At 34.1% G+C, this 17,412-nt stretch overlaps 2 protein-coding genes across 2 annotated transcripts; both read right to left on the minus strand.

Annotated features, from left to right (window-relative positions):
• Positions 1 to 276: 276 nt before the first annotated feature.
• ix (mediator complex subunit intersex) lies at positions 277 to 6,053 on the minus strand. Its single transcript, XM_085189947.1, has 5 exons — positions 5,628 to 6,053; positions 5,319 to 5,380; positions 4,836 to 4,920; positions 2,329 to 2,427; positions 277 to 499 (listed from the first exon to the last, which is right to left on the minus strand). Exons 1-5 carry the CDS (start codon positions 5,832 to 5,834, stop codon positions 383 to 385), a joined length of 570 nt encoding a protein of 189 aa, XP_085046073.1. The 5' UTR covers positions 5,835 to 6,053; the 3' UTR covers positions 277 to 382.
• Positions 6,054 to 6,144: 91 nt separating this feature from the next.
• On the minus strand, positions 6,145 to 11,816 carry LOC146536318 (uncharacterized). Its single transcript, XM_085189948.1, has 2 exons — positions 10,389 to 11,816; positions 6,145 to 6,707 (listed from the first exon to the last, which is right to left on the minus strand). The coding sequence occupies exons 1-2, from the start codon at positions 10,768 to 10,770 to the stop codon at positions 6,652 to 6,654; spliced, it is 438 nt and encodes a 145-aa protein (XP_085046074.1). The 5' UTR covers positions 10,771 to 11,816; the 3' UTR covers positions 6,145 to 6,651.
• Positions 11,817 to 17,412: the final 5,596 nt, after the last annotated feature.

Below are 17,412 nucleotides of genomic sequence, written 5' to 3' on the forward strand. Positions count from 1 at the left end.
AGGTTTATCATTTTAATGAATTGATTTTATTATATAAACATTATTATTATTGTAGTTTATTCTGAAATTACAAGAATGTTTATAATGATCTCATGGAGAATAGCCATATCTTGCCATGTTAAATTGACATGTTTAGTAATAAATAAATAATAAAAAAATGTCATACTTAATAAAAATATTTTAATCGTTGATCTTTTTATATTAAGTTTAGTTTTTAAATATATATATTTTCGAGTATATTCAAACAAATAAATTATTTATTAAATAAATCTCATGTTATTTGTCAGTAACGTTTTATTATCTATCGTAACTTAGGCTTAAGAATACAGATAATGCAATAAATGTTCTTCCCTTTATAATAAATAGTTTAATTTCTCTCTGGTCATTCCGCTGGAGAAATGTTTTGTGCGGCCGCAACGAGCGTGTCGTGGATGTCTTTGGCGTATGAAATTTGAAGGCGGACAGTATTCAAGTATTGTGGATAACTGAGGGTTGTTTCCTGAAAGAAATAATTAAAAATTATAGCATTTGGCTTTCATGACATGTATACAAAATGGCTAATCAAAATTTATCAATTGGAAGTAGTCTGTTTATTTTGTATGTAGAATGTAGAGTCATTTATGACTATTTGTTAATCTGCAAATTTGGCTTTGATGAAAAGAAAAGTAAATTTGAACAATCCCATAAAAATTGTATACATCTGTTGTGGCGTCGGGCCACAGATCCCTATTGGAGGAAATTAAAATAATATTTAATATTCTAATTTCTTCGCTCTGGTGTCAAGGCAAAATATGGAATGGAGTACCTTAACAATAGGTTCCCTCTGCCTACCCACCTGTGCGCGGAATGCAGTGTGAAGCTGTAAAAAAAACTCAAAAAGCAACACAGTTCGCATGATTTCCTATAAAATATCCTTGACTTCAATTAATAACCACAATAAGTACGACTTTATTGTTTTAGTACACAACCAATTTCTCGTGTTACATAAACTTAAAACTAAATGAAACAATGGATATTTCATCTTCACGCTCTATCCCGCACAAAGTAAGTAAGTAAGATAGAAAGAACCCAGTGTTAAGACACTCCGTTCCAGTTTGAATGAAAATGAAATATTAATAACAACTAATTAATTCTCCCGAGTGGGAATCGTACCCACAGCCGGCGTGTTACAGTGGCACTCCTGTGCCCGCGCACCACAAAGGCCACGTCAATCGGTATTTCTTTGAATTATTATTATACTAAATTGTAAGGAACATTTACTTCACTAGATAATGTGTCAAACTTGCGGAAGTGTTACATATTCTACGAATATATATGAAGGAGTTTAAAACGTCAGCATCGTTAGTATTGCAATAGGGCATGGATCAAGATTCCGGACAAGCGTCATGCTATAATATCGATCATATGATCGGTGAATTATCTAAGGTTAAAAATTATTATTAAAATAATTATAGTGGCCTATGATCTGTTGAATATGAGAATATTCAATAAGGGAGATTAGCCCGACTTCTTTTTTAAAAAGGCGGTTTTATATTCGACAATATATTTTTTTTTTCACATATTAGTTTCTTATTAAAATTAGCTTCACGCTGTATCCCGCACACAGGCAGGGTAGGCAGAGGGAACCTAGTGTTAAGACACTCCGTTCCCCACTTTCTTCAGAATTCTGGAGGCATTGCGTATTGAGTGGCAGAACTCAACGCCGCGCTATACCTCGACATCAGGACAAAGAAAATGGAAATATAAACGTAAATAAATATTTCACTTCCTCGAGTGGGAATCGAACCCACAAACGTCGCGTTACAGTCACATTCTTGTGCCGCTGCTCCATGACGGCCTCAGTAGTTTCTTATGCAAGCGATCTTTTTTATTAATTTCACACCGTATCCCACATATAGCCTACCTTAAACACTCGAGTGGGGCACGAACCTATAACCATCGAGTTACACTCTAGTTCCCCTGCGCCAAGACGGCATTATATCTCAATCTAGCGGAATATAAAGGACAGAGTTTGTTACTAAGGGCCTCTCTCGTGCGATAACAAGAAATTAAATACAATAATACAACCCTGCACTGCAAGTAAGTGATGAAGTGATGAAGATGATGAAGTGAAGTGATTACTGCAAAGTATAATTTTACGTAAACAGATTTAAATGCCTTGGATTTAGAGATAACATTATTATTCTGTTTTATAAACACAAGACGGACATCGACGTTAGGTTTTTTAAACGGTTTTTTATAGTCACCAGGACTGTCACGAGGTCTGTTTAGTTCCATCTTTGAGAAGAGTTTTTATAAAGTTCCGTAAAGCATCATCATTCAACATACCTGACTATTTGTCCCCGAATCCAGTCTGGATGGTATAACTGTGAGAGGCAGGTAGTGGGACGCGGACTGCGCTTGCTGAATACACGTTATTGCTGTTCTCTAGAAGAATTAAATAGGTGATTAAATAAATAAGAGAGCAAAGCAGAAAATACATAGAATATGTTTTTGCCTATAGTAGGGTAGGCACATCCCGCCGGATGAGACATTGCGTGTTGAGTGGCGGAAGTCAACGCCGCGCTTTGTCTAATCAGAGGAAAAAACAAACTAAAAGATTCACTGCTAAATTTAAAAACTTTCTAAATTATAATGTTATTTTTTATATAGAAAAGAGAAGGTAAACGGACGTATGGGTCAACCCATGCGAAATCAGAGGGTTACAGATGCGTTGCCAGCCTTTAAGGAGATAGACGTCCTATCGACTTGGAAACACTGCCGCAGTTCAGCTATTCCTCAGTTGCGTGGCGGGTGGAAGGAAGTTCCTACGAAACCGTAGTGTGTCATATGTATATCCAGATGTTATGGATGATACTTGAGTTTGTGACGTACTGTGCGGTTGGAAAATTCGACGATAGGTACCTGGTCAAATAGTTCCACAGAAAACCTCCCATAATAAGTACGGTAGAGGCGACGGAGTTAGTAGAGGAGACGTTTCTAGTTTTCTACGCAAAGCCAAAGTGTCAAGCCTTTCATAGGTTATTGGGTCCCCAAGGATTAGAATAACTCTAAGTTGTATTCGATCAAATGGTTCGACTATATGTAGTTAGACACTTCTTAACCGCGTCACGAAAACGTCAAATGTAGCTATATAAATAAATGAAGAACCAATTAATCATTTTTTTGTAAAAATAGCAAATTAAGTAAAGTAGAATCATAATATAATTTGCTTTAAGGAATTTCCTGCTTTGATAAAAGTTTCTTTTGTCTCTAAAATTATGATTACTTTAATTCGTTTTATATACGCAAATGAGTATTGTAAACAAATGCTTATCTGTTTGCATAGTAAATAAATTAGAAAAAATATGCAATTATGATCAGCTTCACCAGCTAAACTCGCACCTATCCTATGTAGGAGGGGTAACCCAAAAGTAATAGTATTCAACATTGAACATAATGAATGTAGTAAAATAATATTTCATTTTTTACACAGTCTCCTAGCAAGTCTACATTTAGTCCATCTGTTTACTAGACTTAGAATTCCCTAAGAAAAAAATATTGATATTGACTCTCAAAAAAATTATTACTATTGGATCCTGCAACAAAGCCTTTAGAATATTGTTGAGTCTCCCACGGTTCTGCAGCGCCTCAAGAACGTTCGCTTCAAGGATTCCACGCGATAATGCGTAAAAAACCATCGTCCCTGCTCCTCATTCCTCATTACAAATTATTTTTATTTCTTTGTTCTGGTAAAATCAGCGGAGTGTTAGGTTACGCCACTCAATACACAGTGTCTCGAAAATTGAGCGGTACATGGGAACGGGAATGGAACGACGTAATACTAGGTTCCCTCTGCTGTTCCTGCCTTTCATAAGTGATAAAAAGCCTGAAGCTAAATTAAGCATAATAATTATAAACTAAGCACTGCCATTAATTCATTGTTATTGTGATAGATATTAATAATATGGTATATTCTACTACTTCTCATTTGTGTTGCAGGGGCACAAAGTATGACTGTAAATGCGAATGGTAGTGGTTTCATTCCCCACTGGAGGAAATAAAATATTTGTTTAAATTTATATTTTCATTTCTTGCTCTGGTGTCAAGGGAAAGAGCAGCATTGAGTGCCATCTCAAAAACAATGCCTTCAGAATTTGTTGGAAAGTGGTGAATGGAGAGCTTTAACACTAGGTTCCCTCTGCTTACCATGCTGTGTGTATACAGCTTGAAACTGCTTCTTATTTGTATAGCTAGCTACATTATACAAGTAATAAACAATTCTATTTGATTGTCAGGTCAGTAAGTTAATTGTCTGTCTAATATATTTACATATATTTTATATCTTTACTTTGAATATTACAAAGTTGCCAATAGATAGTTTAATATTTTGTTTATTAGAATTTTCCTAATAATAACTAACTGTTTATTAAAATATATGTTATGTCTCCTACTATCTCAGTCACCTGATTCTATCTGTGGGTCATTTTAATGGCACTTCTGATTATATAACAGTAAAGTTAAACTTTGAACTTGAACATAAATAACTTAAGTAAATATTCAGACTTACATTTCAAAATCCCAACTGAAAATTATTGAAATTCTAAGAATGGAAAACATAGTGTTTAGCACTGGATAATCTGTTACTTAAAGAAGCAGAGAAAAGAAAAAAATACAGTTCTAGCTAAAAATATTAAAATTATTGAAAAAGTGTACAGCCCATGTATCTATAGTGATTAGTTAAAAATAAAATATATATTTAAAAAACGATACCCTGCTATGAGCTGGACAGACAATAAACTTACTAAAATAAAAGTGAAAATAACTAAATTTAGAAATATTATATATGTATATACCAGATGTAGTTCCATTTGATCACAGAGTGAGAAAAATTCTTCTAAGTTCTTATCAAATCGAGGTACAGGATTGTCCATTCCTTTTCTGTAAATGAATAAACTATATTATAATATTACAAGTGTGGGATAGGGCAACAATTGTGGGATTTTATCATATTTAGAATATTATATACATTCATATGAATATTTAAAACATTTTAATTTTTTCTGGTTATTTAAATAATTTTCTTTTTCTCAATTGAGTAAGAAAACAATCTACCGCTTTGATTTCTGCCACTCAACATGCAACATTGAATTGAATTTGAATGAAAATTAGGTTGTACGTGCGGAAAGAAGTGTATTCATATGTGGTTTACTCTGCCTTTCCTGCTGTATGCAGGAAAATAAAAAGCTAAATAAATATATATGGGTGAATATAGCATAAACCTAAAAATATTAAGATCACAGTAAATTGTAAATTCTAAATATAAAAATATTACTTACTGTGTATTTGAATCAACATTATAGTTTTGATGTAGAATTTGTGCTGCAGATTTTAAAGTCATCTGAAAATGTAAACAATTTATGTTTGTTGAGTGTTATTTTTTAAAAATAATTTAAAGATCACTCAAATTAGCTATTAAAACTACAACCATGACTACAGTACCAATTTATAATATATCATAATAGTTAAATAAATAACAGTTATTAGGAAAAAATATTTTGAAAACTAAAAATAACAAGCGACTTTCTATCTTTATGTGCTTTGTATATAAAATTAACATATTTTAAAAAACCCTAAAATGTACATACAGGCAGAGATTCGCGTAAGGAACCCATTAATGTCTTCACTTTAGATATATTATCCATTTTATCTTGTTGTGGCTGTTGAGGCATTGCTGGTTGCATTTGTTGAGGAGAAGGAACTGGCATAACGTTAACTGGGACAGACATTTGCATAGCTACATTTGGGTTTGCACCCACGGGGTTCATAGGAACATGCATATTCATTTGATTCATTATTATTTTTTATATAATATGAAATATTATGAAAATTATATCAATGTTTATGTTTGAGTTTCGAAAACGAGCACAGATGACATTTCTAATTAGGGATAGAAACATGAAAAAAGCATATATACTCTGTGATATCGAGTAGATTGCGATTATATATTTCGATATCGATATTTTTGACGTGCTAGCGTATGCGCATTATGCTCTAAGAAAATTACTCGATACTTTACAAAATCGATACTTTTGTGTCAATACTTTTAAGAGTAAATAGAATTAGGTTTCAGAAGTGAAATATGAAAATAAAACTATACAACACTAATGTTACAAATACAATCTTATTTATTAAAAATCTAAATAACTATAAACTGAAGTATAAATAACTAGAAACTTATATAAAACACCAACAACATTCGAAAACACATATAGGTATTTACTCAGTGTTAATTATAGCAGCTCTTTTAACCAATTCACATTATTTATTAATTAAAACATTTAAATTACTTTATAACTTGCTAATAATGATCTATTAACAACCTAATAACAAATCACATCGACTACCACACGTGTAACCTCAAGTATATGAGGGGCAAATATGTCTTCCCGCTTAAATTAGTAACTTAATAATAAAATGAAAAGAGCGGGAGCGGAAGACATTGACAGTGACATTGACACATTGCAGTACTATATTTGACAGTTGACATTTGTAGCACAGAAGTCTCCTAACTCGGCCATTCTGACCCTGCGTCGTCCCCGACGTAGCTGATCCAGTTGCCTGATCACATGCTGGTGCATCCCGATTAGCCCCAAAGTCATCGGCGTCGTTTCATGGCTGTATTGATGAAAATTCTACAGTAGTACCATATTCGCTGTCTTCATCATCTAAAATTTTAAGTTTATAAATGTCTAAACATTACAACATAAACGTATAGGCAATCAAAATATACAGACAAAAGATATAAAAATAAAAAGTTTTGAGAGCTCTCATTTTTAACCCTGTAAAATCTTCATATCCAAGTATGTTCAGTCCGGTGCAGCAAACTCCGGAACCTGTGAACAGAACAGTCAGAAGGCGTCCCCTCTGTCTGCCAGGACCAAATGTCCACATAGACGTCACATGGTCCACAAAGACCAAACGTCAGCAAGGACCAAACGTCCACAAGGCCATAATGTCAGCAAGGACCAAATGTCCACCTTGACCACAAGGACCAAACGTCCTTCAGAGCCACATGCTCTTCACAAAATCTTTCAGGGCCACACACCCGTCAAAATTTCTCAGGCCATATGCCTCATCAGACCAAACGTCTGATACAAGTCAAAGTCAAAAGTCAAAGTCAAAACACCCAACCCAACCCCATGTCTGTGCCCAAAGGGACCACACATCCAATTGAACTCAATAAGCAAACTGCCACATTACACCAGTATTGTACACTAAGCCCCACCTTGGTTGTCAGACAAAAATTAAACATTTAGAAAAAGAATTAATGGAGGAAGAGAAAAATAAAATGTCGGTCTGTATGTATGTAAGCCTATAATGATTTAGAAAGAAATTGTGCTAGACAACAAAGCAAGAATTAGTGCAATACAGTTAAAATAACTTGTCAATAAAAAGGCAGTACAAATTTCCAGTTACTAATCCCCATGCCATTGTACCATGTTAGAGCTCCTCGAGTGGTTTAACTACCACCACTCAATAATTAATTGCCTCAGTCTTATAGAAGCTCGGCCTAACCTGACCTCTATTTATAATTCAACCAACATGTTCAATTTCTGTTGAAGTAATAAACATATTCGAAATTTTATGGGAAAATCGGTTTTTTTTTTTTTTTGTTTGAGTATTAATAGTAACTGAATCCCATCATAACGCATTATCAACACGTCATCAACATATTCTAAAACATGACCACATTCAATATGTGTTTACATAAAATATGACAACATTCAACACATGTTTACATAAAATATTCATAACCACCACCACCACCAAATTATCCGTGTGTGATCATCAATCAAAGGGAGAAGATAGCTTCCTCCGACATTCAACCCTTTCAGTACCCCACAATCAACACATATCCAGTCATACACACTTTGGATTGCACCCGCCAACACACATACAACACTCCTCTCTTCAAGATAGCTGACAATTTTATGTACTTTAAGCTTTTCCCCACCCCATATAGAAGATAAGCATTTTCCCATATTTACCGTTGTTTGCACATTTAATGGCACTGGCGATCGAATAATGTGAAAATTTATTTATTATGTACATAAGAGAATCCAGCTAATAACTTAAGTGGTACATTAATGTGTTGCCAAACGCTGAATGTGCTGACAGACACTTCAATACAGACACACACTTCAGACACACTTCACACTTCAGACCAGGACAGACACTTCAATAGACATTCCTAGGCATTGTTTACTCCTCACTAATTAAGTTGTCTAAAATTGTCTCCTATATCATAAACGATAAATTATTATTTACTATAAACATTCTTCTGGTTTCAATTTCCCATTTTGATTTGTTTAAAATAATTCAAACTCCTTAACCTCATAATAGTAGTACAAAGAAATCTTTTGCTACAATAATCCCTTCCGCTAATTATTTATATAGCTATTAATAGAGGTAAGTCTAACTATTGTATCCTCAGTTATATAAGTAATAGTTGTACACTTTGTCTTAGCAAAAATTATTTATGTAGTAATCTTAATGAACTTGATGTAATCGATAATCCTATTTGTGAAACTGAAATTATGTCTATGTACATTATGGCTTTTAATTCACTTCCTACTATTTGTAAAACAAATTTTATTTTAGGAAATTTACATTTTTGTCAATAACTAGGTAATAACTGATGGGTCTTTATTTATTCAAATCTACTAAATTGCATGTTAATTGTAATAACAATGATTTCAATGTAACTTTATTTGACACTGGAATTTTAACTTTGAAGCTGAATTTATTTACTCAGAATGTTACCTACAACATATGTTACAGATGTAATTAATTAATTATTAATATTTAGTCTCCATATACATTCTACCATTAGGCATGAAAATATTACATTTGGTTTTATTAACATAAAATTTATAATTTTTGTATTTACTTGTTATGTAAAATTTATTAGTTCAATTAATCCAACAATTAAATTAAATTCTACTCATTCTGATTTCAATCTTATAGCAGACAATTGTTGCAATTGCACATAAATTAAAAATATTAATAATCCTAATTTGTTTAATTTAATAAATCCTAAGTTATATACAAGGTTTGCACCCTTATCTGCAGCATTGCATCACTTCAATACTATGTATGCATTAATAAGTCATTAGTATAAAACATAGTTAGTCTACCTGAAACTCTCCTAACAGCCACACATTTTTCTATCTCCACTGTGACTCAATTCTATTTGTTTTATGATTGAGACTTTAATTAATATGTTTTAAATTATTACCAAATCTCTTTTTAATTGATTAAATCTTTTTTTTTTTTTTTTTAAAACAACTTTAAGCCAAATGTACATAACAGCACACACATTCTACATACAATAACATCAGCATCTATATTAACTAGAACAGGCATGCAAGATCTCAGAACAACTATCAAGTCGGCTCCAAGCGAGAGCTCATCAATAGCCAAGGAAACAAAACCATTTCCTTCCAACAAATTAACAGTATTACTCACCCTCTAAGGTACAGTTTATTGATTCTCCCTCACACAACTAACATTTCAAAACAAACAAAGGTTACAAGTCATACTGCTACCATTTCTAGGTTTCCTTATCCAATGTTACTCACACCCCCTTCACCAACCATAAAATGGTTCCAATCTAAAAGAATTGTGTAACGGACGCCCAATTATTAAGCTATGAATCTCTTGTCTTTCCTTTTTTTTTTTTTAGTCACTATGAATTATGCTCAACTGGCAAGCTCGAAACGCCATATATCAAGAATTCAATTCAATTCACTAAGCCCTATATACATTGACAAGAATCATCTCTAGGCAAACTGGCACCCGTCCCTCCTCTAGCACACTAAGCACAACCACAGGACTCTTCAGAATCAGCCTGCATAAAACATCAACCACCTATGATCACCAGTAATCACTCACTCACTCATTCAACCATGAACATCACCCTTAAGGCGCCCAGAGTCATGTGATAAACATTCTGAATCATTCCAGTTATTAGCACTTCTAACCCTCTCCACCTCCTCATACTATAGCTCAATATCATTGATAACAGAGTCAGTTTGATATGAAATATTATAGTTTTGTATTATTCAACTATTTAAAGATTTTATTGCATCAGAAAGATTACGGGCTAACTTGGTAACCCCTGAAGTACATTGAGAAGGTGATGAGGTATCAGAGGCCATACTTTCAGATAATGCACCTTTGGGAAAAGTATCAAATCTAACAGTTAATCATTTAAATTTGTTTTTAACAAACTAGCATGACAGGTTGAATTATGAGAAGAAATATTATTTTGTGTACCTTTTTCAAGTTTGTCTAATCTCCAAAGAAATGCATTGTAATGCTCACCAATAGAGGCACTCAGATACCTGGAGACACACAGAGACGCGTCGCGCATTGCAAGCAGAAGCGCGCATACACGTGCGGGGACGCGTCGCTCATCAGTATCAGAGGCGCGCAGACACGCTCGGGAACCGCATCGAGAACAGTAGCGCGCAGATACGCGCGGGGACCGCATTGCGAGCAGTGGCGCGCAGATATGCGCGGGGACCGCATCGCGAGCAGTCTCGCAGACGCATCGCACATTGCGAGCAGAGGGTGTACAGACGCACACCAAGATGCGCAGGAATGCGTCGCACATCGCGAGCTGAGGGCGTGCAGAGGCACACCAAGACGCCCAGGTAAGCGTCGCGCATCGCGAGCTGAGCGCGTGCAGAGGCACACCAAGACGCGCAGGAAAGCGTCGCGCATCGCGAGCTGAGGGCGTGCAGAGGCACACCAAGACGCTCAGGTAAGCGTCGCGCATCGCGAGCTGAGGGCGTGCAGAGGCACACCAAGACGCTCAGGTAAGCGTCGCGCATCGCGAGCTGAGGGCGTGCAGAGACACACCAAGACGCGCAGAAAAGCGTCGCACGTCGCCAGCAGAGGTACACAGAGACGCGCGGGGACGCGTCGCTTGTCGTGGGAGCAGAAGCACCTCATAGCGGCACGGCGGCGGCATGAATGTCCTGCAACAGAACCATGAAAGCACCAGCGCGAGCGCTCGAGACACCCTTAGCGCTCGAGTCCCATAACATGGCTTTCAAATGACTTAACCTAACTCGCTAACCGCGACCACGTGTCATGTCCGGTCGACGTGATTTGTTTTGTGATTTACTTCCAGCATCACCCAAATTTAACACTGTATTTCTATATAGGCAATAAATAATTTAAGAAAAGAGAAATGATGAAACTGGTGTTTTATTTGCTTTCACAAAAATAACAAAATTATAAGGTACAAGGATCTGGCCTGATGGGCTTAGATAGGTATCCCACTTCTGAAATTAGGTTTCAGAAGTGAAATATGAAAATAAAACTATACAACACTAATGTTACAAATACAATCTTATTTATTAAAAATCTAAATAACTATAAACTGAAGTATAAATAACTAGAAACTTATATAAAACACCAACAACATTCGAAAACACATATAGGTATTTACTCAGTGTTAATTATAGCAGCTCTTTTAACCAATTCACATTATTTATTAATTAAAACATTTAAATTACTTTATAACTTGCTAATAATGATCTATTAACAACCTAATAACAAATCACATCGACTACCACACGTGTAACCTCAAGTATATGAGGGGCAAATATGTCTTCCCGCTTAAATTAGTAACTTAATAATAAAATGAAAAGAGCGGGAGCGGAAGACATTGACAGTGACATTGACACATTGCAGTACTATATTTGACAGTTGACATTTGTAGCACAGAAGTCTCCTAACTATAGTTTAAATTTTTTTTTGTAAATTGATTTTTTTTTTTACAAAAGCGTATTTTTGACTATTTTTATTTATGTTCTTTTCTGTTGTTGTTCTTTAATTATGGCGATCCGATGTTCTTTCCTATTGAAACGACTCATATAATATCAACGTCAGTGATGAATGACTTTATTTACTGACTGACATTGACGTGCTAACGTATAATATACGGTTATTATAGGCTTTAACAAAAGTACTCTTTTGTGTCGATACTTTTATCTGTAGGTACGTTTCGTTTTTTACGGATTATTCCACGTACATACTGTGAATTTTTAAAATTTGTTTTTTTTTATTTTAATGGCCTGATTTTGCGATGACAGGCGCAAAATACTCTGCCAGTGTCACGTATAGTAGAAAACACACGAATGATATGGTACAGTAAATTTTGAGAGGAAATATGAACTGATATATATATGGTGATAGATGAACTGGAACAATAACCTAAAACAAACAAACATTACATTACAAATATGTACAGATAAAAATAAATACAAAAAAACACACACAGAACACCTATAACTTAATATAATTATTTACAATAAACTTAACTAACAATCTAATAAATGGACTAAAAACTAAAGGTAATATACATTTTACATTAATAGGACGTTGAACATTAGGAGGAAGGATATCATACAAAGAATACAGAAGCTTTGGACAATTAATTAGAACGTGGTCCGTAGAATCCTCCTCCAAGCCACACTCACAAATAGAATTATCTTTAATCCTTAATTTAGCTAGATGTAAAGGCGTACATGTATGGCCTAGGCGAAGTCTACAAATAGTAGATGTCACCGATCTACTAGCCCGCCTATATCGATAGAACCTCGGAAAGGTTGGAACTTCCGGTTGGATAGAAGCCTTTTTACCTTTTATTAATATTGATTTACTCCAAAAAAAATTCCATCAAGACTTTAAATCAAATTTTGACAATGACAATAAGTCATGGGAATATATAAAATTATGAGTTACGGGCCCAGAGGACACTGCAGATTTGGCAAGGGAATCGACTATGTCATTATCTGTGATACCAGAGTGGCTCGGGATCCATGCCAGCGATAAGAGTACCCCTTGTAAGTGGCAACGATACAAAGCTTCTCTAATTTTGAATACAAGGTGAAAATTAGATTTGCAACGGAAAGGATTTTACAACAAAGATTGTAAAGCACTCAAGCAATCTGTAAAAATTATTACTTTTTTTAAATTGTGCGATTCTGCGAATAAGATAACTACAATATTTTGCAGACCAGTAAATCTCGACTGAATTTTTTCTACTTAAATGCACGCAGTATTCGAAAAAAAGGCAAATTATATGAACTCAAATGCATTTTACGATCGATACCGACCACCATACATGCCATTTTTATAACGGAAACCTGGATCTCTTCTGAAATACAAGCTTTACAATTGAAGATTGATAATTACTGTCATTATTATAACTACCGGACCGATTCCAGAGGAGGAGGAGTATCAGCATATATTCACAACGATTTGAAACATTCTTTAATAGAATCAACCTACTCGGGCGGAAACAATTATCTGTGGGTTAAACTAGAAAGGTATTGACTAGATATTGGAGTTGTATATAACCCTGGGGACACTAACTACAGAGACTTTCTCGAAGTATATGGATCCCAATTACAACAGCGAAAGAGAACCTTAGCATTCGGAGACTTTAATATTGACCTACTTGCCAAAGATAATCATTCTAAACTATATAAAAACTTACTTAAAGAAGCTGGTCATATCATACTGAATAAAATAACTAAAAAATACTGCACCAGAGAAGTTACTACTAAGAAGTCAATCTTAGATCACGTAACCACGAATTTAAGGAACGACAAGTACCACATGGCATTAATTAACTCAACACTATCTGATCATAAACAAATATATTTAGAACTTAAGAAAATTAAACCTTAAATTAAACAAAAAATACGAACACAATATGAAGCGATTAATTACAAAAATCTGTACAAAGCAATAAAAAACCTAAATTTTCATGAATTAAGTAATGATTATACACAACTTGAAAATAAATTAATATCCTGTATAAAAACAAATAAAATTCTCAAAACTAAAATATTAAACACACCTCAAAACGATTGGATTAATAAATACATCATTGACGAAATTAATCAACGTAACACATTATGGGCTAAATGCTTTAAAACTCCCCACGATAATAATTTACAAGAAAAATTTATCCTAAAAAAAATTCAAGTAGCTAAACAAATTCAAGACACAAAAAACTCTTACTACTATAAAGAATTCATAAAATGCGCCAAATATCCGAAAAGGATGTGGAATTTAATCAACTCTCTAGCAGTAAATAAAATCAGATCTAACCATACACCTCCAAAATTAGTAGTTAACTCTATACAGATTTCTGACCCAACTAACATATGTCAAACCTTTAATAATTACTTTGCCACAATAGGGTCACAACTAGCAGATAAGATACCTAAACAATTTCATAACGATACCACCCTAGCCCTCCCTAAAATAGTCCCTCAATTAACTTATGAGTTTTCTGTTTTTAAACCATGCACTTCCATGGAAATCTTAAAATTAATTAATAATCTAGATTCGAATTGCAGCACAGGTATAGACGGAGTAAATACAAAATGTTTGAAGTGCATAAAACATATAATATCACCTAAATTAACTGAGTGTTTTAATAAACTTTTATCTCAGGGAAAGTTTCCTGATACGCTAAAAGTCGCGAAGGTAACTCCAATTCATAAATCTGGGTCTACAACGGACCCAGGCAACTACCGGCCAATTTCCGTTTTGCCTGTTCTATCAAAATTATTAGAAAAAATAATATACAATCGGTTAGAAACTTATTTGAATTCCATGAACTTAATTTCGGAAAGGCAATACGGATTCAGACCAAAAAGCAATACACTATCTGCAATGATCGATTTAGTTACTAAAATTAGATCCAATATTGACGAAAAAAGCTTTCGATACAGTTAGTCACACCCTTCTTATAAAAAAATTAGAAACTTTAAAAATTACAGGAATTGCCTTAAAAATGTTTAAGTCTTTTTTAGATAATAGATTTCAGGTGGTGAAAATGGGCAATAACAAATATCAAAGTAGTATTGTTCATGTAAATTACGGAGTTCCACAAGGCTCAATTTTGGGCCCACTGCTCTTTTTAATCTATATAAATAATATTACAGAAATTGGGCTAAATGGGCATCTCACTCTGTATGCCGATGACACCTGTCTATTTTATTTTAGATCATCTATGGCCACTATCATTGCACAAGCTCAAGAAGACTTAAACAGGCTATATACATGGTTCCAATACAATTTTCTAACTATAAATATCTCCAAAACATGTTACATAATTTTTAAAGCTAAAAATAAGCCTATTTCCTTACAAAAACCGCTCGTTATTAATAATCTCCCAATTAAGCAAAAAACCAGTGAAAAATACCTCGGAATAATTATGGATAGCACATTGTCTTGGAACGCACACTTAAATCACATATTAAACAAACTCTCGGCGCTCCTGGGATCACTACGTAACATTGTAAGGTGTATACCGTGTAAAATGCGCTACGTCATTTATAATACGCTAGTGAAGCCCCATTTGCTGTATCTGGTTGAGGTTTGGGGTAGTGCCGCCAAAACTAAATTATCAAACATACAAAGAGCTCAAAACAAATGCATTAAACTGATATTTAATTATCCACGATTAGCATCAACAACAAAAATTTATGAAAACACAAAAATAATGACAATTCGCCAACTGCACGTGTACAACATCTGTATCTGTATACGAAAAATACTTAATAAAACCGTACATAGTAATATATCCTTTACTAAAATACAAGATGTTAGTGGACGCTCAGTTCGTGAATGCCGAGCTAGTTTATTGGTGCTGCCCAGAACAAGGACCAATTACGGTAAAAAAATGATAACTTTCGAAGGAGCGCAATTTTACAATAAAGTACCATCACTTATAAAAAATGTTAACTCATTTAACACATTTAAATTTCAATTGGCTAAATATGTTCGCGACAATTATTAACAATGTGTTAAGTACAAAATTTACTATTTTTGTCACAGCAACTTAATCTTAAATTATTATAAGTTTGTATTTGTAAATGTAACAATTGACAACGACAATTTAACTATTGTGTTAAAGTATCGTTTTCAAGTAAGTGGCTTAGGTCTTATTGAGAATAAATGTCTATAAAGAAGATATTTATAGAATAAAAGTCTATGAAGATGCCTTCAAGCAAAGCTATACATTCACCAGAAAAGGTAGAAGTTTCAGGGGGGCATTTAAAACTTAATATAATTTTGTATTTAGGAATCCAACAAGCAGCCCCAACGTTGGAACTATGGGGGGACTTAGATGCATCTGTAAATATGCCTTTGAAATCTGGCCAATTTTTAGCAAAGCAAATTTGAAATTTTATATTAGCACCTGGATCGTTTTTCACAATACCCAGGCTCGTTAATACAGAAGGATTATACGTGAGCGCACTAAACGAAATAGAATATAAAGAGTGAATAGGTGAAGAGAAAATACCAGTTGAAAGGGATGAAAATTTACGGAAGCTTTTTAAGATACAAGGAAAGTGCCGTGGGGACTTAATGACACGTGACATACGATGAAGACACCTAATCAAAGGATGAGATGAAGACTGTAGGACTTTAGACATTTGACATAAAACGATCAGAAAGGTATTGGCGACGAAGGTGAAGCGGAGGATCAACACATTCCACTTGCATGGCGTTTGTTGGGGATGACTTCATAGCACCTAAGATGATTCTTAGGGCCTTATAATGAATTTTATCTAATTTGGTTAAAGCAGACCTGTAGCATGGATCTAACAAGAAAATAGCATAATCAAAATGGCTACGAATAATTCCGTTATATAACAGTTTTAACGTAAAATGATGGGGACCCCACCAAACCCCGGATACCGCACGTAAAATTTGAAGATTTTTTTCACACTTATTGGACACATATTCCATATGTGGAGAACCAGACAATTTAGAATCTAAAAGCACACCCAAGAATTTGACGCAGTTAAGAACCGGAATACTTTGATTGTTATAGACAATATTGACCACAGGAATATACCTTTTACGTGTAAAAATAACCACACTACTTTTAGGGACTGATAAAGATAACCCATGCATAGATAGCCAAACACCTAAATAATACAAAGCACTGTTAATTCTACTTACAATTTCGACAATGTTTTTGAAACTAAAATATAAGACAATATCATCTGCGTATTAACGTATATTAATACGGTTATTAGGCTATAACAAAAGTACTCGATACTTTTATGTCGATACTTTCTTCTGTGCTTTTTTTTCGCTTTTTACGGATTATTCCACGTACATACTGTGATTTTTTATTATTTATTACTTTGAGATTTTAATTAGTTACTAATGATTTCATAGAAATATAAATAAGTATATTAACAATATTGTTTAATGTGTCATAGCGACGTGTTTCTATAAAAAAAAAACATTTTATATAGATATTTATCACCATTGGGAGTTTAATTTAAACTAGAAAAACCGTAGAAGCGCGAGTCGGGC

This window comes from Heliconius melpomene, chromosome 9 (genome assembly GCF_056956725.1).
Source record: "Heliconius melpomene rosina isolate 202511_hmr_F chromosome 9, ASM5695672v1, whole genome shotgun sequence".
Classification (NCBI taxonomy): domain Eukaryota; kingdom Metazoa; phylum Arthropoda; class Insecta; order Lepidoptera; family Nymphalidae; genus Heliconius; species Heliconius melpomene.

Bases quoted from the DNA above. Each gene is read 5' to 3' on its own strand.
- ix (XM_085189947.1), bottom strand. From the start codon at position 5,834: ATGAATCAAATGAATATGCATGTTCCTATGAACCCCGTGGGTGCAAAC. The intron at 5,381-5,627 runs GTATGTACATTT...TTACATTTTCAG, and splicing joins CCTTACGCGAATCTCTGCCT to ATGACTTTAAAATCTGCAGC. The intron at 2,428-4,835 runs GTATATACATAT...TAATTCTTCTAG, and splicing joins ATCAAATGGAACTACATCTG to AGAACAGCAATAACGTGTAT.
- LOC146536318 (XM_085189948.1), bottom strand. From the start codon at position 10,770: ATGCGCGACGCTTTCCTGCGCGTCTTGGTGTGCCTCTGCACGCGCTCA. The intron at 6,708-10,388 runs GTATCTGAGTGC...TTAAAATTTTAG, and splicing joins GCGTCTCTGTGTGTCTCCAG to ATGATGAAGACAGCGAATAT.